At 35.8% G+C, this 22,437-nt stretch overlaps 2 protein-coding genes across 4 annotated transcripts in view; both read right to left on the bottom strand.

Moving 5' to 3' along the window:
• Window positions 1–478: 478 nt before the first annotated feature.
• Window positions 479–4,761, bottom strand: LOC123688780 (conserved oligomeric Golgi complex subunit 1). Of its 2 annotated transcripts, XM_045627444.1 has the most exons (14): window positions 4,551–4,761; window positions 4,331–4,489; window positions 4,135–4,274; window positions 3,940–4,076; window positions 3,685–3,883; window positions 3,490–3,625; window positions 3,254–3,426; window positions 2,897–3,166; window positions 2,337–2,574; window positions 1,989–2,283; window positions 1,449–1,877; window positions 1,120–1,314; window positions 928–959; window positions 479–716 (listed from the first exon to the last, which is right to left on the bottom strand). In XM_045627444.1, the coding sequence occupies exons 1-14, from the start codon at window positions 4,691–4,693 to the stop codon at window positions 695–697; spliced, it is 2,568 nt and encodes an 855-aa protein (XP_045483400.1). In that variant the 5' UTR covers window positions 4,694–4,761; the 3' UTR covers window positions 479–694. The 2 variants fall into 2 exon arrangements, with proteins under 2 accessions (XP_045483400.1, XP_045483399.1); XM_045627443.1 differs by lacking the exon at window positions 928–959.
• A 3,769-nt stretch (window positions 4,762–8,530) lies between these two features.
• Window positions 8,531–22,437, bottom strand: part of LOC123679215 (ras-responsive element-binding protein 1-like) — a 59,570-nt gene continuing 45,663 nt past the window's right edge. For both annotated transcript variants that reach the window (XM_045616666.1, XM_045616676.1), the window contains exons 2-4: window positions 19,933–20,004; window positions 10,776–14,211; window positions 8,531–10,669 (exon numbers count right to left, since the gene is read on the bottom strand). In XM_045616666.1, coding sequence (XP_045472622.1) covers window positions 9,538–10,669; window positions 10,776–14,211; window positions 19,933–20,004 — 4,640 coding nt within the window. In that variant the 3' untranslated portion in view covers window positions 8,531–9,537. The remainder of the gene's footprint in view (window positions 10,670–10,775; window positions 14,212–19,932; window positions 20,005–22,437) is intronic.

Here is a 22,437-nt window from a genome sequence, read left to right as displayed (position 1 = left end):
AGGTTTAATCTGCCCTCTGGTGGCATAAATCTGAGACTTTTAATATGGTTATGCTTGCCCCACAACCTCAGTTGTGGGGCATTAATCGAGTTGCCCTCTGTCCGCATCTTACGGAACTATTTTTTTCTGCGGCCCAACTTAGATAGAATAGAGACAAATTAGCTACCCTCACCAAATCCTTTTTTGAGCTATTCTTCGCAGATGACACTACCGAATCCTAGAAAAAAGTCCTTTTGGTAAAATTTTACTAGGTGATTTTAAGGCCGGATCTGCTTCAAAATTTGATTAAATGACCAAATCTCGATGCTCAATACCGATTTGCAATCAGATAATTCCTAGGAGCACTGTGAACTAACATATCGAGCGTTTTGTGGGAGTTTTTTATATTCAAACATCTATTCTTTTTTTTTAATTTTAGCTTCTGTAATTTTCGGTCTATATAATATGTATTTGAATTTCAAATGAAACTGCACCAAAGTGATTCATAATAAATATATTAATTTTTTCAAAGCTGTCCTATAGAACAATATCAACAAGCTTTTTATAAAAATATCTATTACAATACTTGAAAATCGACTTTGCACAAACACCTCATATTGTTAAGAGAACCAGTCCGTTGTTAATCCACTAAATATTGAAGATGCGTTAGATTTCACTGAGGAACCAATATCTGTTGATTTTTTTGGTGTCTTGGTTACAGTTTTTCCTGGTTGAATCTGAAAGAACAAAAAATAAGATATTGAGGAAAACCCATGCTGGAAACACAAAATTTCAATAAAAAATAGAAGTGTTATATTGCATCAACAAAAAAAAAAAAAAATTAGCAGAATTAAAAAAAAAAAAACGAAATGAAAATATATTAGTCAGACATGTAGTTGCGAATTCTTTCTAGAAGCATTAGTTTTTTCACAACAAACTTATATTCACCGTTTTCTATATTCAATAGCCTCCAATTGAAACTAAAATGGAACGTTCATTAATTTTTTTTTCATTCAATTTGATGAATTTCTTTACAAGAACTTGTTTTTCTATTGACTCTTCCTATTTTATAATCAAGAAAAAAATTTCAAAATGTGCAAGTTACATTCAATGTTTGCTTTCAAAGGATAAAAAATTCACCTTTTCTTTCTTCTCAGGAAAAACACCAAGATGTTTATGAGAAGGCGCAGTAATAGGAAGCAAAGGAAACCAAGCATTCGTTGAAGGTTTACTGAGCGCTAAAACAGATGGCTCTTTCTCTTGTTCTTTGCTCCTGTCAGATATTTCCAAATTTGACATTTGCATAGAAGATGGTAGCAAGCAGCCCAATATAACCTAAAAACAAATATAGGTTATCCCTATAAATGTAGTCGAGTCAGTTTTAAATCAACTAGAACTTGACAAATTTTTATGATTTCTGGCAAGACGTCTGCTGTGTTCGCTAGTGCAAAATCAAAGGAATTCTTTACCTGAGACTGTACAGCTGCCTTCTTGACGTTCATTTGTAAATACGTATAGAAAACGTCTAGATCGAACGGATCTATCCTAGATCTCAATTTATCACAGATATCTTGTGAAACGCCTATAAGACGTTCATTTTCTCTCCTGACACAAACGGAGGTCAAATATTTCACATCGAACAAAAACTGCAAAGCCTGATTTTGATTCAATTCGCTGAAAGGTAGTTCATTGTATCGATTCAGGATAACATTTGTATTGTCTTCGATGAACTGCACATGGACAACTTTAGGTAAGGTGTGCGGTAGAACAGAACATAAGCTATCGTTGAGCTTGACTAGAATGTCCTCTAAAGCGGTGCTGGGTTTCAGCGGCAGCTTGATTTGTGATTTGAAAACCTTGTCTTCGGTTTGTTCTTGGATTTCGATGATGTCCCATCTCTAAAATTTTTAAAAAATTAGGATTTTCACATTTAATTTGATCTATTTCGTATTAATTGATCCTTCTACTGAAATTTACCAATTTGACACCCAAACAAATTCAAAACTTACGAGAAACAACGCTAAAGTAGTTTGAGGCAGTATATCCTTGAAATTCTCGGAACACATTTTTGCAGTTTTACCGACAAAATATTGAATCCACACGTTCCACATATGCAAACTGGATTTGTTGAAGTTTTCACATATTTTGTACCATTCTTCGAGTTCGTTGTTCAGGGAGCAGCATTTTTTGAAACATGGGCACAGTTTCGTAACAGCTTGCAGTAAACGAATACAGAATAAAGCGTTTTTTACTGTTTCTTCGTCTACTTCCTTTTTGAGGTTATCGGACAAGAGTTGAGATAACCTAGAAAAATCGAAACTTGTCACGTGATCAAAAAATTTGTGTGCCAACATTACTTCAGATTTTCAGAAACGCATTGTTGAACTAAACATTTTTGAAGAATATCCATATCGAAGAATCGTTGTTTCTGAATTTCATCTCTCATGAGTGCAGGTAAATTTAAATTGTTCCTGTCGATATCTTGGCCATACAGATATTGAGAAAGATCATTTAATAATTCGAAAAATCTTTCATCTACCTTCTGACATAAGGTAACAATTGTTTTAGAATATCCCATAGATTTTATGGCGATACCTGAAATATCAGAGTTTGTTGAAATATAATATCTGATTAAACTAATGAATTTTTTAAATTACTCGGTGATATTTATTGAGCAAATGAAAAGTGGTTATTTTCAAAATAGCTGTTAGGTTATCAATGAATTTTCTTTTCTTTCAAAATAATCAACATATTTCGAGAAAAGCAGTAAACACAAAAATAGAAAATGCAATTTTTGTATATTTGATAACTTTTTTGTCAAATATATCGAAAGTCTAATAATAGTCACTAAATAATTCGATATTTTTGATACAGTTTGCAAATAACCTAATGGAATACTCATGAATAATAAACTCACCTGTATATTGGTTATTCATCTTGTTAATATCCTTCAATTCCTCCGACCAAAAGTATTGCCTCAAATCAAGTTCATTCAATTTGTATTTCTTGGAATCTGTCAAGGATTTCTTGATATCCTCATTGAATTCATTAATATTCAATTTTACTTTATCCGCTATCAATTCCTGAGCTCTTTCCGTAATCAAATTTTGGAAAAAAAAATGCCATACACTAAAGCTCTTTGGTAAATTTACAGATTCGCAGATTTTTTCCCATTCCCGTGGTGTTTCTAAAATAAATCAGTTCATATGAAAACTAGTAATAGAATGAAAGTGAAAGAAAATTTAGAAAAAATTGTGATTAATGTTTTAAATACCTATTTTCAAAGCTTCTTCTCTTATAAGATGTAGCCCTTTTACATTTGTTATTACACGAAGGGATTTACTCAATCCTTGTTTTACTGTTTCTTTTGTAGTCTCTAGCCATTTTTTGAAATAATTTTCTTTCAGATATATGTGTTCATCTTTTTTCTGTTGTTTGCATTTAGGTCTGCAAAAAAAGACATGCAATTTTATCATTACATATAATAATTGTGCTATAATTAGTACTTACTTGAATTCTTTAACGATTTTAGGTATGTAAGCAAGCAGTGGTGATTCAGGCATCTTCAATTTACTAAACGTAGGTTTTGATTTTTCACTTGTGATCTCTTCCAGTTGTTTGAATATCAAACCATCTTCTGAACCACCTACAACATTAAATTATCGGGATAGCATCCAAGCTCTATTGTTATTCAAATTTACTTACACAAAAAACATTCATAAAGTAGATGGATTGTGGTGATCAAACATTTGACCATGGCACTTATTTGTACTCGAACACTAGGGTGTGTAATATTAATAACAGTTCCAAGAGCAGTTTGCCTATGTTCCATAAAAATACTGACCAATTCATTGGTATTTTGATTATTCAATAACATCAAACTATTCAAATTACTACAAGTTTGCTGGAAAATAAGTTGGATGAAATTAATAAGACAAAAATTGATATAGAATTACTTACTTCTGATGTTAATTCAACTGATTCAAGCTTCTTAATTACTCTACTTAAAATTATACCTCTCAGAGAACTCAAGTTCTGTTTAACATGTTTGAATAGAGGCACTTTTTGTATGAGAGGGGAGTTGATCAAACTTAACCCTGAAAGCAGTATATTCAAATTATACTGATAACAATTCAAAACCTTGTTTGGTTTTACCTGTGTGAATATTCTGCCCCAATAAATAAAGCTGTGCTGCGTTCAAGTGATCTTCCTTATCTAAATATATCCAAATTTCATCATTAACAAACATAGCTAATCGAATTTGTATAACCAACATTCGCTCAGTGATTTTTTCCCTACGAATTGAAAGAATCATAATATTTAAGTCTACTCAGATCTCGAGAGATCTTACTCATTTTGTGGAATTGATGTCTTTTCATCGTTTTCAGCATTCTCTAAAAGCCTATCACAAGAAGAAGTTATGTTTTCTATACTTTCTACAATTTTTGAAGATATATCCTTCATGCTCTTGATGGAGTCGGAAGCTGTTAGGATATCCTTGTATCGATCTCTGTAATGTTATATTATTTAAAATCAAATAAACGATTCTCAAAAAGATAAATCGCTCGTACCCGACCATTGATCGGAGTTCTGTCCTTTTTCTTTCGATTTCGGCATCGAGAAGCTTTTGAATTTCAACGATTTCATCAATCTTATGTTCTACGAAGAGTTTCTTTACATCTAAGTCAATCAAATTATGCTTGTACTTATTCATTCTATTTTGTGAAAATTATAATCTCCTTTGGTGTTTTCAATGCATCGTCAACAATGTAATATAACCTCAATCGCTGACGTTTAATGTAAATTTTTATAATTTTTCCCCATAAATCGGTGTAACCATAGAAATATGTGAATGTTCTAATAGGCAACACATATTACTATTCTACGAAGAAACAAAGTAATATGTGTTGCCTCATTATTATTAGTTAAAATTATAGGCTACTCACAATACTTGAAATAATGGGAGTAGACTATTTTGTATTGCCGAATGAAAAATATTCAGCAACCTATATTACACTCATTACATTACATTGTATAATTTCTGTTGCATACAAATCGAAGAGAACATATTTTTCTACTATTGCCACTTATTACTTACTACTATTTAGAAAAGGAAATGAGATATTATCTTCCCGTATTCTGTAAAAAATTCTCGCAACTATATCTATTTATATGGATAAATATAAAATTGTAAGTGAAATAGAATTCAGTCGAAGAACTGAAAATGTAAGGGAAAACCTCGAAAAGAACAGATTTGTGAAAAAAAATAGGTATAGATCCAGCGGACCCTTTCCTCTTTCTATAAAAGAAAATTACCACTACCAATCAACCGTTTCCAAATATATTACTGCAAATGATAATGATTGTCTTCTCCTAGAAATTTGTACTATACTGTGAAGAATGAATATTTGATTCAGTACTAAACATAGACCTATAAATAGGTCTATGAAGAAAATGCAATTTGAAAAATTCCACTAAGAGAGTTTATGACCGGATCTGCTTCAAAATTTAATATAAAGAGGAGATCTCTCTGGATCTATAATAAAATATTTGAATTGAATGAGAAAATTTTTCGAATAGCGAGAGAAAGAAACTAAATTTATTGATTATGTTAATCAAATGGCTATCGACCGCAGTCTTCCAGCTAATTTTTCGAATATTTTTTCGCAAAAATAATTTTTTCATTCAGATCGACTTCAAAATTTGAAGTTATGAAGAATTTTGTATGCTGAATTCCTATTCGCAATCAGTTCCTCCCTAGAATACCCCAAAATTGAGTTATTCCGAGTTTTGTAAGAGAATTTAAAGTGGGTTTAGTCTGCCCTCTGGTGGCATAAATCTGAAACTTGTGAATGGGAAAAAAGATGCCCCCCAACAGTTGTATGAAAACTGTGCTTTTATGGTGTAGAAAATTTTTTCTGGTGAGAATGGATGCCTAATTCGGATTCTACGACCCCGAAACCCTCTAAAACTATCATAAAATGTTTGAATTCGATCTGTCGATTTTTTCGGAAAAACTAAGACTATAACCTTGGATATTTTTTCGCCAAAAAAAGTTTTTGGTTCAGATCGACTCTAAAATTTGATATAACGAAGAATTTTTTCTGCTGAATCCGTTTTTGCAATCAGTTCCTCTCTAGGAGTCACCAAAATTGAGTTATTACGAATTTTGTGTAAAAATTTAAAGGGAGTATGGTCTGCCCTCTGGTGGCATAAATATGAGGCTTGTAAAATGAGTATGCCTGCCCCACAACTGAGACTTTCCAGTTGTGTAAAAACTGTGCTTTTAAGGTGTAGAAAAAATTTCCTGTTAAGAATCAATGACAAATTTGGAATCTACGACCTTGAAACCCTCTAAAACTATCATAATATAACCTTGGATAGTTTTTCGCCAAAAAAAGATTTTGATTTAGATCAACTTCAAAATTTGATATCAAGAAGAATTTTTCACGCTGAATTTCCATTTGTAATCAGTTCATCCATAGAATTCCCCAAAACTGAGATAATTGGAGTTTTGTGGGAGGGATTTCTTCAAGGGGGTTTTGGTCTTCTCTCTGATGGACAAAATTTGTGGATTGTAAACTGGGCAAGCATAGATGCTTGCATGTTCCAAAATTGCGACATTCCTTTGAATAAATTTCAACAATTTTTATTTTATGAATTATGGTTCATAAATGTTGTCGGATCATCTTCAAAATTTGAGATCTTGAAGAATTTTCCATGCTGAACACTAACCCGCAATCAGTTTTTTTAATATAGTTCAAAACTGAAATATTCCCAATTTCACAAGAAAATTATGATTTAATTATGTAGAAACATTTCTCTGCTAAGAATCGATACCTACTTCGGAATCTACGATCTGAAAACCCCTCAAATAACGCGAAAAACATGTTTCTGGCCTAATACAGAACTAGTAACAATCGAATTATGTCAGTTTTTCCTAAAAAAATCAAAAATTTGAATCAGTGAGCAATTTGGCTATACCTAAGCCATCTACCCCCATTTTACTGAACTAATTTTTCCCGCGGCCAAATACGTATAGATTCCTGTGATCCTTTCCCCCTCACCAATAACGGGTTCGAGCTACTCTTCCTAGATGACACCAGTGAGTTCTAGAAGAAAATGCAATTTGAAAAATTCCACCAAGAGAGTTTATGACCGGATCTGCTTCAAAATTTAATATAAAGAGGAGATCTCTCTGGAACTATAATGAAATGTTTGAATTGAATAGGAAAATTTTTCGAATAGCGAGAGAGAGAAACTAAATTTATTGATCATGTTAATCGAATGGCTATCGACCGCAGTCTTCCAGCCAATTTTTCGAATATTTTTTCGCAAAATAAATTTTTTATTCAGATCTACTTCAAAATTTGATGTTATGAAGAATTTTGTATGCTGAATTCCTATTCGCAATCAGTTCCTCCCTAGAATACCCCAAAATTGAGTTATTTCGAGTTTTGTAAGAGAGTCTAAAGTGAGTTTGGTCTGCCCTCTGGTGGCATAAATCTGAAACTTGTGAATGGGAAAAAAGATGCCCCCCCAACAGTTGTATGAAAACTGTGCTTTTATGGTGTAGAAAAATTTTTCTGGTAAGAATGGATGCCTAATTCAGATTCTACGACCCCGAAACCCTCTAAAACTATCATAAAATGTTTGAATTCGATCGGTCGATTTTTTCGGAAAAACCAAGACTATAACCTTGGATATTTTTTCGCCAAAAAAAGTTTTTGGTTCAGATCGACTCTAAAATTTGATATTTCGAAGAATTTTTTCTGCTGAATCCGTTTTTGCAATCAGTTCCTCTCTAGGAGTCACCAAAATTGAGTTATTCCGAATTTTGTGGGAAAATTTAAAGGGAGTATGGTCTGCCCTCTGGTGGCATAAATATGAGGCTTGTAAAATGAGTATGCCTGCCCCACAACTGAGACTTTCCAGTTGTGTGAAAACTGTGCTTTTAAGGTGAAGAAAAACTTTCCTGTTAAGAATCATTGACAAATTTGGAATCTAAGACCTTGAAATCCTCTAAAGATATCATAATATCACCTTGGATAGTTTTTCGTCAAAAAAAGATTTTGATTCAGATCGACTTCAAAATTCGATATCAAGAAGAATTTTTCACGCTGAATTTCCATTTGTAATCGGTTCATCCAAAGAATTCCTCAAAACTGAGTTAGCAAATGAGTAGAGAGCAGCACTCTACGACGGTCGATTATTTTTTTCAAGAAATTATATTTTCACCTCTTTTGAAATGATTTTTGATAGGCTTTTATCTCGAAAATTTCAAAAATATATCACTGCTTTGTACAAAGTACATATCAATTTTTTTTTCGGAAGAACGAAAAGTTACTAATTCTTTTTCCTTATTCGCAAATTGAAAATATTTACTTTCTCCAATGTAGATTATTGTTGATGGAAATTATGTGAAGAAGAATCATCTCTAATTTAGTTTTGAACTCAACAGCCACGTGGTGGTGTTCCCTCTTAATTCTGTTAGAGAAATCATTTGTGAAGGTGTGAGTGAATTTATTGAGTTTGATCAATAAAAAGCAGATTTATTGGAGGATCCATAATTTATTAAAATAATTTCAAATAAATACACATTTTATATGGAATGCAATAACGTTTGTTGTACATAAACCTTATAATTTTTCGTTTACTCAAATATGGCATAAGTTCAACTAACAAAGTAACATATGTAATAAAACCACCTTACATAAATAATTCGAACTATTTCTCCATTATCTAGATTGCTTCGAAATTGCTAATCAGCTTAGACGATCCAATCCTAACCTCACCAACGAGGATTTTATACAAACAGATTGCATCGAAAGCCGTAAATACTTTATAAGACACAGCGTGAACGTGAATATAATTAAATAATAAAACGTGCAACAATAATTAACAAAACTAAGTGATCTACGTATAATTCTAAAAACTACTGTTTGACTTTCACAGCAAACTACAAAGTGCTTGCAGCAAATTTTGATTTACGTTTCAAGGTTAAAGCGGCAACACACCACACTCTTTAACAATTCCAGTGCGCATACTTAAGAATATTCACAATTGTATTGCTTTTCTGTACATTTATGGGTTTTAGCCTACTAGTTGAGGTTCTTATGCTTGTTCGTTGAACTTTTCCACAAGAACCTTCCTTTTCGAACCACCCATTGCAATTGAACTTTGGTTTTCTAGACCGTATTATTTAATTTATTTACAAAAATTCGGTTAGACATTCTCTAAGTGGTAGTACGATATAATAATAATAATAATATAATATTTCTACAAAATTCTAACTAGTCTATACTCATTCCATTTTTATCAATATACAAGTTCCTTAAACTACGGTAAAATAAAAATAATTTTATGGTGACTAGACATGATTTTAACAGACAAGAATTAAATAAAATTCATATTCACAGATAGATACTATCGAAACAATATTACAAATCGAAAACAATAAATAAAATCTTGATATATTTACAAAGGTTACCTAAAAAAACCTCACTCCACATACACTATCAACAGTTTTGTGCGCAGTATAACCTCACATAACCTATATTACTCTTTCGCACCGTTGTTAACTCCCAGCAGTTTGGCAGCATCGTCTGCGGAAGCTGTTAGCACCTTTTCTATGAAGGATGGTCGGATACCCAGCAAGTTGCTGATGAGGTCACCACCTTCGTTACAATCAGAATCTTCGGCTCTTTTATTGTTATTGCCGCTTTCGTATTTGGTCAACACTCCTTCTTCGTCACTGTTGGCAGCACCGTCGTTGTCAAAGTTAACGTTGTGCTTCTTCCTATGTCGCAGCATGCTGTGCTTCAATGTAAACTTTCTCCTACAGATGTCGCACATAAAGGGCCTCTCACCTGTGTGGGTCCTCATGTGTCTCCTCAGGTCCTCAGCGGACCAAAACCGACGCATACAGAAGGCACATATCACCTTCCTGTTGGAGTAATCAGGAAACTTTCCCCTAACTTCTGAATCTTCTTCGTCGTTGTGAGTACTCTCCTCAGGTGTGGTAGCACTGTTATCCAAGGCATTCTTGGACATTAAGGTGTTGTATTCACTGATGTGCTTGTCTTTGATGTGGTCCAAAGCTTCTTGGCGTTCACCGAAAGAAAACTCGCAGAGATGGCACTTGAAAGGTTGGTCAGCATTCACCACACTTGGTAGAGGTTCTTGCATCTTAGTCTGAAGGTTTTGGTTGGTCCATTCGTTGACAGAATCGGCAACGCTGATGATCTTCTCGTCTTCTGAGCTACCAGCTTCATACCCTTGAGCCTTGATGTCGTCACCTTGAGCGTTTGTAGCATGTTTAGAGCTGATGTGTTTTTTCAGGTTGGTGTACGTGGAGAAAGTACTGCTAGGACAGCTCGAGCACTTGAAAGGCCTCTCAGGGACGTTTCTCATAAGGTAGTTGGCGTTGTTATTGGCCACGTCGTTGGTGATGGTGGTGGCAGCGTTGCCGTGTTTCCTCAACAGGTGTCTGTCGCAGTTGGACTTGGTGGTGAAGAGCAGAGGGCAGTGGCTGCATTTGAAGGGCTTCTGGCCTGTGTGGGTTAAGATATGACGACGTAAGGAGGAAGTCCAAGGGAATTTTCGGCTGCAGTAGGGGCAGCTCACTCTGTTTGGTGCCAGGGAATAGGCTGACTTCTTCTTGACTGGTGCGGTGTTTTCTGATTCGGATCTGGAAGAGAAGAAACTGTTAGATTTGGCTTAAAAATGACGAAATTATAGATAGACCAAAAGGGGATGAAGGTCTGAAGGACTTATAACCATACATTGATACTTACTTATTCTCATCAGTTCCAGACATATTTCCCTCGCTGGTGCTACCACTAGCAACCAATCCCTCTTCGTCTTCTTCACTCCCAGCACAATTTTCTTCAACATCTCTCTTGAAATACTCGTTGAACTGTTGCTGGGAAGCGTTATCCAACAACCTGGACACAGGTACCAAGTCTTGACTTTCTTCCAATTTACCAGACTTGGTCTCGAAACTAGTCTCCTCTTCGGCAGTTTCCTCTTTCTCTTCTTCTTCTTCTTCTTGCTGCTCTTCTTCCTTGAAATATTCCTGTCCAACATCCGGTTTCTCCTCGCTGTTTTCGTCAATGACCAAAGCGTCTTCTTCGTCTTCTTCACGTTTTAGAGCGTTGGGGTTGTAGCTATTGACACCCCTGAGATGTTGGGCAAGGATGGCGTATTTTAGTCGATCGTTAAACATCTCCTTGTTCTCGTCATACCCTTGACTTTTTTGCATCTCGTAGTTGGGTATGCTCAAATCGCAGAAACCAGGTTTCATAGGCATCACCTGGGATTTTCTTCCAGGGTTGCCGATGTTACCTCTTTGTCGTTGCGACCAGAACTGGGGATGTTGCTGTTTGATGTGTCGCTCCATGTTTGAGCGTAGGGTGAACCTGGCAGAGCAGTGTTCGCAAGTAAAAGGTCTTTCAGTGCGGTACCTCCTCTGTTTTTGCTTAGGCATCAAAATACCGTTCTTTATCACCATCTTCACCGAGTTGGGCGATTGGAGTATGTCTGCTTTGGTAGGTGGCAATGGACTGGACATATTAGACATATTATCACTCATATTTTGTTCAATCTTCAAACTCAACGGTCTGCTCATATCTTCCGCTATCTTGGAGGCAGAGTACGTGCTGTCCACCTCTTGTCTAGCCTCAGCACCAAAATTATTCATTGCCATTGGCATTAACCCAGCGTTCCTAATCTGCTGTAACGCTTGCAAACGATTGTCAGTAATGACAGTTCCACCACACAGCTGGTTTCTCAACCTCTCCTTCATATCTGAAGCCGCACCAGAAGGTACTTGGTTCTGAAGCTGTTGCAAAAACAGCGGATTGAAAGGAAAGCCTGACCAACCTGGCAGCCCAAAACTACCCCTCATTAGAGCCAATTGAGTGTATAAGGTTGTAGGGTCGATCTTAGGAGGTGTCCTCAGGAGGTTAGCCTGGAGCATTTCCGCCACAGGTGGAGTAACTTGTGGAAGAGGCGGCGAAGCTTTAACAGACAAATCTTGGGGAGCATCTTCAGCAGGTTTTGGTTCTTCTTCAGGCGTCCTTTTCTTGCTCAGATCTAAAACAACGTCGATTGATTCTTCGTCATCTTCATACTCTTCATCTTCCGAATTTTCATATGGGTTCATCTTCAAGGCACTGAGGTCCTTCACTTGGATACTACCAGAGGATGGTGGAATTGGATTAGGATTTATTTTAGGTTGGAAGCCGTAAGGTGGCAGGTATGGGATAGCACCGTTGTGGACGTTTCTGTATTCCTTCAACGTCTTCAGGTTCTCGTTTCGGATGACATCGTTGATGTTAGGGAACAACTGCAAAGGTTCTTTGCCCATGGACAAACTGAGGCTTTCTTTCAGCGATTGGAGGTTGGAAAGCATAGGGTTTCTTTCCGGGGTTGGTATATGCTGAGGTCTAGCCTCGAATTTTGGAGTAGAGCAGTGGATTTTCTCTTGAGAATTATCGAACACTTCACTGGAAGAATTGTGCATCTTCCTGGAGTCTTCCCTGTTGGATAGCTTGGTCATTTCATCGTTGGTAGGGTCTTCGGAAGGATGGTAAATGATGGATTTTTTGACCTCTTCTCTGGTAGTTTTGGCGTGGCGGTTTCTGAGATGCCTCTCACAGTTCGCTTTGGTGGTGAAGGCATAATTACAAAGTGAACATTCGTAAGGTCTGTCACCATTGTGGGTGCGCATATGACGTATAAGAGCAGCTTTATCCACGGAAGAATGAGGACACATGTTGCAACGATAAGAACCATTGTTATTACCGTTTAAATGCGCTCTGTTGTGGCCTTTCAACGCTCGAAGATTTGGGAACACGGCTGTACACAATCTACAAGGAAACTCTCCTTTCAACTTCATCTTTCTGAACTCAACGGCGAAGGCATCTTGGGTCTCTTCCTCTTCATTCTTACCACCCTCTTGCTGCACTTCTGACTTCTGCAGGTTATTAGCCATCTCGTTGGTCTTATGCTGAAGCTGCTGTAGCAGGCTACCACTGGTGGTCATGGAAATGATGGTCTGTATGTCCGCCAAGTCTTTGTTGTTGTCTGGTAGGAGTCTGAACTCAGTCTTTCCAGGGGTTTCTCTGATATTTTTTTCGGGTGATACATCTTGGAGGTTTAATCGGGAGAAGAAGTCGTTACGTCTGACCTCTACTTCAGTGAGTTTTTGGGAAGTGAGGTCTAGACCGGCTCCGCTTTCCCTGCAGTCTTTTTCGTGGAACTCCAGGGCGTTGGAGCAAGGAAACGCACGGTTGCATTTGTTGCACTGGAACTTCAAGCTTCCAGAACCCTTATGCAGGTTCTTTTCGCACTCGTACCTGGCTATATGTGGAAATTTCTGGCTGGAGAAGTCCACGAAGGTGAGGTCTTTGAAACCAACGACAGAATGTTTGGGATTTACATTTTCATGAACTGCAGCGCGGTGGACTTCCACCTGCTTCTGGTTGGAGAAGACTATACCGCACTGGTGGCATTTGGCTGGGTAGTCTGGGTGGTTGTCTTCCATGTGGTTCTCTAAGACGGATACTGAGTCAAAGTCGTTTCTTTCACAGACTGGACACCTGTAGATCCTTCTGGCATCTTCAGCGAAGACTTTCTTGGTATCAGTGATTTCCTCATCGTCGATTTCTAGCTTACGCTTTCTGTTCTGCTTGGGTTTGACTCTGTTATTGTTGTATTCGGTGTTGCTGGCGCTGCTATCAGTGCTACCATCCGATTCATAGTTCTTGTTCTTCAGGTTGTGGGCTCTCATATGTCTGTGCATGTTACCGTTGGTTGTGAAGGTATCGCCACAGTATTTGCAGTGGAAAGGCCTCTCTCCACTATGCACCAAGACATGCCTGTCCAGACTAGAACTAGAACTGAGCACCTTGAAGCATATCCTGCAGGTATAACCTTTATCGTCTTGAACGGTTTCAGAGTCAACGTTGTGAGATTTGATGTGTAGGGTGAATTCGTGTTGGGAGGTTAAAACAGTGGAGCAGATCGGACAGGAAAAACGATCGGTGGCGCTGCAATCGCTGCCTGCTTCTGATGGGCAGGTTTCTGACTGCGTCATGTGACTTCGGTTGGTAGATACGTCGTATATTGAGTTGTTTGTGGCTGAGAAGACGCCTGAGTCTTGGTGGCCGCTTTGGTCTGTTTTTTCTTTGGTCGAGTAGTTCATTGGACTAGGGGATACTTCCATGTCTGCAAAGAAAAAGGTTGGTTTAGTTTTGTGACTTTTTTCGAGTGTAATTGATGAGATAACAAGAGAGGTATGAATCTTTGGTTGTTTGGCGTTGGATGTGATGGAAAATCTTTACTGAAAATTTAGTTTGTTTCATCAAATCAAGGTAAACATTAAAAGTTTTTACACATGAAAATAGAGATTCGAATTAAATTTCTTCGAAATCATTTGCCTCAATCCACTGAACAAAGTGGAAATGTTTGGAAAATTATAGGTTACAATTGTTTGTTCAACCCAACATGGAAAAAGCCCCGAATTCAACAACAGCAGCCATGACAACATTGAGACACATTCGCATTGGTCAGGCATATATCAGAACGAATTTTCCACGTGAATTCTAAGCGAAAAAATCGATTTTCCGACGGTCAATCGCCCTAGCGACCGTCCTGGTTACCGAGAAAAGAGGAGAAACGTTAGTCGCTAGCCTCTCTTCGTATGTGAAGTTATTCCAATTGAAACTATCGATCAAATATCTTTGTCACGATGTGTTTACCTGGCTCGATCATTCTCTTGACCCAAATATTCGACGGTTATTGTTTTCAGAAACGTTGCGTAATTTTCACATACATAAATCGAAATCGCCAATGATTGCAGTATGAAAGAGAGATGGCTGCAATTAATTGAAAATGGGTAATTGTCGACTAGTGGAATTTTTAAGGTTTTCGCTGTTTTCTTCGAAAAAAATCAAGTTAGCGTAAGAATGGACGTCATTCCATAATACTCTCTGGAGTTTGTGTCATTCTAGGAATATGATACATTGGCGAAGTGTTATTTTAATACCATCTCATTTTTCAAATATTTTTCGTCACTAAGGCAAGAGAGATATATTTTTGTGTCATTTCAAAACAGTCCTTAGAGCTTGTGTCGTTCCTGGAATATGGCTTTTTCGTATTTTTCAAATAGTTTCGATTTTCAAAAATCAAAACAATTTCGCTTGTCCATTGAACAGACGTCAATTCGTTACAATCTCTGAAGTTTGTGTCATTTCCGGCATATGATACAGCGCCCTTTCAGAACTATCTTTTTTTGTCAAATGGTTTTTATATTGACAACGGGAATTGAATTATTGCTCAGATTTATATTATTTCCTTCATTTGTGGATAAAAAAAATACTTTTGTGTCATCCCATAACATTCTTTGGAGTTTGTGCCATTTCTGAAATGTGACGAAACGCTCTACTAATGATGTCTTATTTTTCAAGAATAAGAATCAACATGTTTCAGTTTGTCATTTCGTAACTCCCAGTGTCATTCCATAAATACTTCGCATCATCCTTTATCTTCGGAAACGTAGGAATTCTGGGATTTATTCCGAAGCAGTCAAATGATCAGATCCTTAAAATGATATTATTAATTCTTTTCAAAATTAATGTTTAAGTGTGTCATTCCGTAGCCCTCAGTGTCATTCCATAAAGACTTCGCTTCATTTTTGATCCATCCTTTATCTTCAGAAAGGTACAAATTCTGAGATTTATTTTAAAATAGTGAAATGATCAAATCCTTAAATTGATATTATTCATTAATTTTCAAATAAATGTTTAAGTGTGTCATTCCGTAACCCTCAGTGTCATTCCATAAAGACTTCGCTTCATTTTTGATCCATCCTTTATCTTCAGAAACGTACAAATTCTGGGATTTATTTCAAAGCAGGGAAAAGATCAAATCCTTAAGTTGATATTATTTATTCATTTTCAAATAAATGTTTGAGTGTGTCATTGCGTAACCCCCAGTGTCATTTCATAAGAACTTCGCTTCATTTTTGATCCATCCTTTATCTCCAGAAACGTACATATTCTGGGATTTATTTTAAAATAGTGAAATGATGAAATCCTTGAATTGATATTATTCATTAATTTTCAAATAAATGTTTAAGTGTGTCATTCCGTAACCCTCAGTGTCATTCCATAAAGACTCCGCTTCATATTTGATTCATCCTTTATCTTCGGAAACGTACAAATTCTGGGATTTCCGCTTTGTTTCTTTTAAACATTCTTGTGTCGGATGCTTTGGGTGTGTCATCTCGTAAAACTCTTTCCGAGTCTGTGTCAATCCAGGAAGATGATAGCGCTCTTTTGAGACCGACTTATTTTTCAATTAGTTTGGGCAAACAATACGACACGCTGAGATAATGTGATATCTCGTCTAAAGACCAGCTCGTGTGTGAACAAGGCAGGATCTAGTTTCGTTTGTCGACGAATAACTGAAATGTTTGTGGTATGATTCAATTCACTTCCTATATATCGACGTTTAGGTAGAGTTTGGGCTCGTTTTCTTTCCGAGATAAGGCACAGTCGATACAATGGGCTGAAGTCTGGAGGAAGATTCGGTGTAAAGGGTTATAGGTACCTAAGTTGACGCATAGGTGGCGCATCTAAGGAAAATTTTAAAGAACTTGAATATCTACAATTCTTGCGTCCCACTGTAGCCTTATTAAATTAATATTTCCAATAAGTGAAACCCATAGAATAATAAAGATAGATTGAGGGAGTATACGCAATTTTTACATGTCCCCAACATGGTTAGTTTACGTTGTCGGATTTTGACATATTTTTAAATCCACAATTTTAGTATATCGTTATGAATGTATATTATATTGAATGAAATATATTTATTTGAGTGATTCCCGATTAAATATGCAAATTTGAATATTTGGAATCCGATATTCTTTCTAACTGTCGAATTTATAATAAGCAGAATATTTATTATTTTCTGTATCTACCTACTGAAATCCGAGGTTTGGCAACTTTTGCTCTCCTAGTGTCATAGGTTGTTTCACGTCGTTTGGCGCGCTTGGAGTTTGTTTTCTGAATTTCTGATGTATTTAGGTATTTATTTCAATATATTTTGAGTTGATATGAAACGTTGATTCACTATGGGACAAAAGAAGTGCGTTCTTTGTGGATAAACTCGCGAATTCAGTGAAATATCGTTTCAATGATATGCTTTCATTTCCGCGTGCTTCTTGTCAATTTTGATAGTTCATGTTGGGGACAAAATTTGATTACTGAAAATGACATATGCTTCCTCCTTATATGTTTATTACTCTGAGGTTGAAAGAAATGAATTTTTGTGCCTCATAAAATATTGAAGTTCTAAAAGTGCGACGTTGCCTTATACATACATAAAATCCTGATTTCCAATGATTGAAAAAATCGTGACAGTTTGTTATGTTTTTGTCAATACAATAGATCTTTCCCAATTCTGTCCAGGAACCTTGATGAAATTTACCAAATTGTCCCAGATTTTCTGAAAATTCAAGATGTATTTATTTTTCCCGCACAACAGCCCCAATTTTGGAGGTATCGATCTGAAAATTCTAGGATAGTTGCGTCCTCAGATCCAAACGAAGCCCATTTTCGAACTGGTGAAAATTTTGCCCGATTACTCAGAGCTTTACCGAACTTTCTCAATGGCAAGTATTCTTCTTCACCCCCTCAATGAGATAATTTAACGATTTTTTTCATAACCTCCCGATAAAAATGATCAATTTTGAAATTTGCAACGTTGCCATGTCTACCGAAAATTCCCGAGATTCAAGGATTTCTCGATCAAAATCGAAACGCCGTTTTTCCTGAATGCCAAAACTGGGACAACAGCGATCTGTGCAAGAAAATGAGGAGAGACGACGACAGGTTCCCACATACGTCTCTCTTTCCGGTTTCACTTATCTCCCGGTTTAGGTTAACAATCTGAAAATACGTACTTGGAAAGGAAACCGTAGTCGCGTTAAGTTTGTTTGTGCGGTTTGATGCCAGTCTATCTCGACCTCCGTGGACCACAATCGCTTGTCTTTCCGTCCAAACAGATTTCGCTCTCTACAAGATCACTATCTGAGCAGCGCGATCTTTTTTTTATCGCTCTGTTTGGCGCGGAGGAAAATGCTGGTTTTTCCTGAGAGAAAGATAGAGTTTTCTGTTGGGATTTTGCATGATTGTGGTCTCCAATTTTATACGTACTGGCGAATTGATTCGCGTGTTGTATGCCTACTATAGTAGGTACGTTTTGGTTAGACTTAGTAAGGATGTTAGGTTAGGTTAGGCTAGAGTCTAACCTAACCTAACATTCTTACGTGCGAAATAAAATAGTTTCTCAATGTCAAGTACTTGATAAATAAATACTTGACTTGACATTGAAAAACTACTAAGTACTTGACTTGGAATTGAGTTGATTTCGAGTCAAGTAGCTTGAATATCAAGTCAAGTAGCTTGAGTATCAAGTCAAGCCTTGAATCCCTAGGTTAGACTTAGTAGGAAACGAAACGGAATGTAGGTAGATATTTATCTTTTTTGGATTTTATCTGCACGTAAGAAAATATGATAACGTATAAATACTAATTTTTTCATTGAAGAGAGTCAACTAAAAACATTGCTAGATTCGTCTACTCGTAACGTCTTAACTATACATATAAAGGGTGTTTCTAAATTGGAGGTAAAAACGAAAATGAGCAATTCCTCGGATAATTTTAAGAAAAAAAGTCTTATAAATATGGGTCTGTAAACGGTTTGTTTTCTAGTTTTGATAGTTTGATATTTTTTTACAAGTTCTTTCACATAACATCTGTACTTCAGAAGATATTCAACTGAAATTTGGCCTATTTATTTCATTTCAGAATTTAAATCACGTGATATGCCAATTTCAGTTGAAAATCTGAAGGTTGATATTTTTTTTTTTAAACGATGTCCACTTTTTTCTTCCAGAACATTTTTTTTATTATATTATTTTGGAAGAAACTCTGATCTAGTTCTAAACTTTTTGATTTCTTGTAGTTTTATCTAATCTTCTACTGATGTCTAGAAAAAAATTTCAAACAATAATCTCGAAATTCTCAAGAAAATAAAATTATCATAGAAATCCACTTAGTAAGCTGTGATAAATAAATTTATTAAGTTTTGGTGCTTTTTCTTCAATATGTAGCAATTTTTCACAAAGATTTGATAAACTCGTATAATTTATCACAAAAAAGTAGGACTACGAGAAACACCCAGTATCTCGAAAACAAAGTGCTTGCGGACCCATGTTTATGAGACTTTTTTTCTCAAAATTTACCAAGAAATTTCTCATTTTCATTTGTATCTCAATTTAGTAACACCATGTGTAGAGTTCTCTAATAGGAATGACACAATTTAAAATTATTGTAATGGCAACACTGTGTATTATTTTTTTTACATTTCTTATGGTTTGCCATTCAATCATGGAAAGATACACGCTTCAATAACGTTCAAAAATTGTTAGATTATTTTATCAAAATGAGTGCCCATTTGTGACTATACTGAGAGAAATTTAAGACGAATTTAAGGAAGATATTCTTCAGTTGATCGACTCACTATTCGTTGTTTTGAAGGAAAATTTGAAGGTATGTAGTACCAAGTACGGCTCAGTACTTGGTACTGATACCAAGTAGAATATAGAATTTTTGAAATTACAGTAATAAACTCTAATTTGTTGGGGCAAACCAAAAAACACATGAAGAACAAAACGATCAGAAAGTCCAAATGGTTTCTTTTTGGCTAAAAATGTGGTTATACTTCAACAAAAAAAGAAAAAGTCAAGCGGAATTAGATCTGGTGCTTCCGGAACAACCTATGCACTTAATTTTTGAAAAAATACCGATTCGAAGTCTTTTCAGGTTATTGAAGGTAAACCTAAAATATCAAATTTAACATGAATTAAATATTTTCTTACCTGAAGTATTATTTGGAGGTGGTGAACCTTGTTGGTGCATAAATACAATGCCCTGCATTTCTGGATCAGCTTCTGTAACAAAAAAATCAAAGTTCAATAAAAAAAATCGTTAAAATCATTCGAAATAATTTTTTTTTAGAGCCAAACACAATTAGTTTCGTCTATCAATAGATTAACAAATTATACGTTGTTAGACCAAACGATCGGAGCCAATAATCGGCACATTACAGATGAGCACAGAGCAAAAAAAAACCAATCATAGAAAAGATTGACAGGGATCTGCAATCGACCCTTGGACCTAACAGGCTATTTTCCTTGAAACTGTATTATTAACGAGATTTTTTATCAGAAATTTCATTTTAACGTCAACGAAACAGCGATGTTAACATAAATCTCCACTTAGTAGGTATGTACCATCGACAGGCATCTTCTAATTTAGCCATATTTTGTTATGATAACACGAAGATTTACTAACATTCAAGCTCACCTTGAACGGGAATTATACCTATATTTCAGCATCTATAAATATGTTCACGTATCGCCATTCTTTAAATAAAACAAAGTCGTTGATGACATCTCCGACTGAAGGTTGACAATAATCGCTCATTCGGCCCTCTAACAAGTATTTTTTCATGTTCTGATATTAATTGTACATTGCACAAGCTACGACAAATATCCACTGTTGAGCTGCTCACTTCAAGAAGAAGAAGAACATGACGTACGAATTCTATGGTTCGATTGACAGAAGAAGTCCGCAGAAAGTTCTCAATGTTGACGTTCTGTCAAAAAATATATCGTTCAAAAAAACAGTTGATAAGTTGCGTCACTAATAATTTGATTTGGTTACAATGCTTTTGTTAGTTAGTTCGAGGTGTTTTGGGATTTTTCCACTGGATGAAGAATCTTTTCGAAATTTTGCATTGAAAATCAATTCTGCGTTGTATTTCTTTGTTGAAAGCGATAAAATTTAATTGGGTGCTTCTGTAGTTACTTCTTCAAATTGAGCGAAAGTTTTCTTAAGGCTTCAACAATATTGTGTCATCTGTATGTGTTATCTTGATTATCTTTTGTCAGGTCCAGTTTGCCATGTCAACATTTGATCTTTTGGTTTACCCACTTCCCAATTTCCCTATTTTTCATATCCTTTTACATTTATTTATCGAGATTGAATAATATGTTTCCAATATTCCAAATACAATTCCCTGTTTAGAGGCTAACGCGATCTTACGTACTTAAAAATTGTTATGAACAGAAATATGTTGGTTTGAAAATATGAGTAAGGCTGGAAGATTTTAAGAAAAATATTTTGAGATTCGAGTGGAGAATGTGAAAAATTAATGTTAACAGCGTGTTCCTAAACAGCAGGTTTCTTGGATAATTTTAAGAAGAAAAAATCATACAAACATGGGCCGCAACCGCTTTGATTTCGAACTACAGGGTGTTTCTTGTAGTCCTTCTTTTTTGTGAAGATTATACAAATTTATCGAATCTTTATGAATGGTCGCTACATATTGAGTAAATAAGTAACAAAACTTATAATTAGTTTATTCATCACAGCTCAATAACTGGATTTTTATGATAATTTGAATTTTCCTGAGGACTACTAGAAAATTGTTGAAATTTCATTTGTGGAATCCTTAGCATATATGGAAAAACTACGAGAAAACAAAAAGCGTAGTACTGGACCAAAGTTTCTTTTAACATTTTTCTAAACTACCAATGGTACACTGAAACAAAGTTATGTGCGAAAGAAGCGACAACTGTTCCAGAAAGAATACCACTCTATAGATAAAATTAACATATCACTGGATTAAAAATTCAAATTGGATTATCTATGCCAAATTTAAGTTAAATATTTTAGTGAGGGAAGGTACTATAAGGTAAAAACCTGAAAAAAATCAAATTTGAACACTCTGTGTCTCAAAAACGAAACGGCGCGTTTCAAGCTTCATATAACACAATCATTTTAGTTAATTATAGCTATAGTTAATAGTTAATTGATATGATATGGGAGATAAGCAGTTCTGGGCGAGATCGGCGTCTGGATGGGCGACCGCTATATTGACGGCGCCTTCGAGTCCCGATTTTTTTTTGCGTTCTTTCTGGAAACCGTCGGTGAAAGAAGCTATCGATCGTGCTCTCGATAATGCCACCTTCCTAGAAATCGTGAATCCAAGCTCGCGTGACCGTCTAATTCGAGATCCCTCGTCGATGGATGGTAGATCTTCACCAAGCGGAACTAACAGATCCCCTCTCATTATTTCTGTGTAACGCAAAATGATACACGATTGTCTCTTAAACATAATGAGAGAAGATTGTGAAGAAACCAAATTGCAGCTCGCCTCTTATTTTGAACAGACCCATCATACCTATGTCATGAGATTTTTTTTTGTCGCACGGCAATGAATTGGATTTAATTCGACTAGATTTGGGAGTGCACTGTCGTTAGAAATTTTGGTTAATGCTGTTGTTCCATTGGATGTTATTGTCTAGCGTGGTATTATT

The sequence above is a fragment of the Harmonia axyridis genome, chromosome 1, assembly GCF_914767665.1.
Source record: "Harmonia axyridis chromosome 1, icHarAxyr1.1, whole genome shotgun sequence".
In the NCBI taxonomy this organism is placed as follows: domain Eukaryota; kingdom Metazoa; phylum Arthropoda; class Insecta; order Coleoptera; family Coccinellidae; genus Harmonia; species Harmonia axyridis.
Note: the sequence above shows the minus strand (reverse complement) of the source record. Positions and strands in the feature narration are given on the sequence as shown.

What these genes read in the sequence shown, in the direction of transcription:
- LOC123688780 (XM_045627443.1), bottom strand. Translation starts at nt 4,693, where the DNA reads ATGAATAAGTACAAGCATAATTTGATTGACTTAGATGTAAAGAAACTC. An exon ending in GAACTCCGATCAATGGTCGG is followed by an intron (nt 4,490 to 4,550) that starts GTACGAGCGATT and finishes ATAACATTACAG; the next exon opens with AGATCGATACAAGGATATCC. An exon ending in GATGAATAACCAATATACAG is followed by an intron (nt 2,575 to 2,896) that starts GTGAGTTTATTA and finishes CTGATATTTCAG; the next exon opens with GTATCGCCATAAAATCTATG.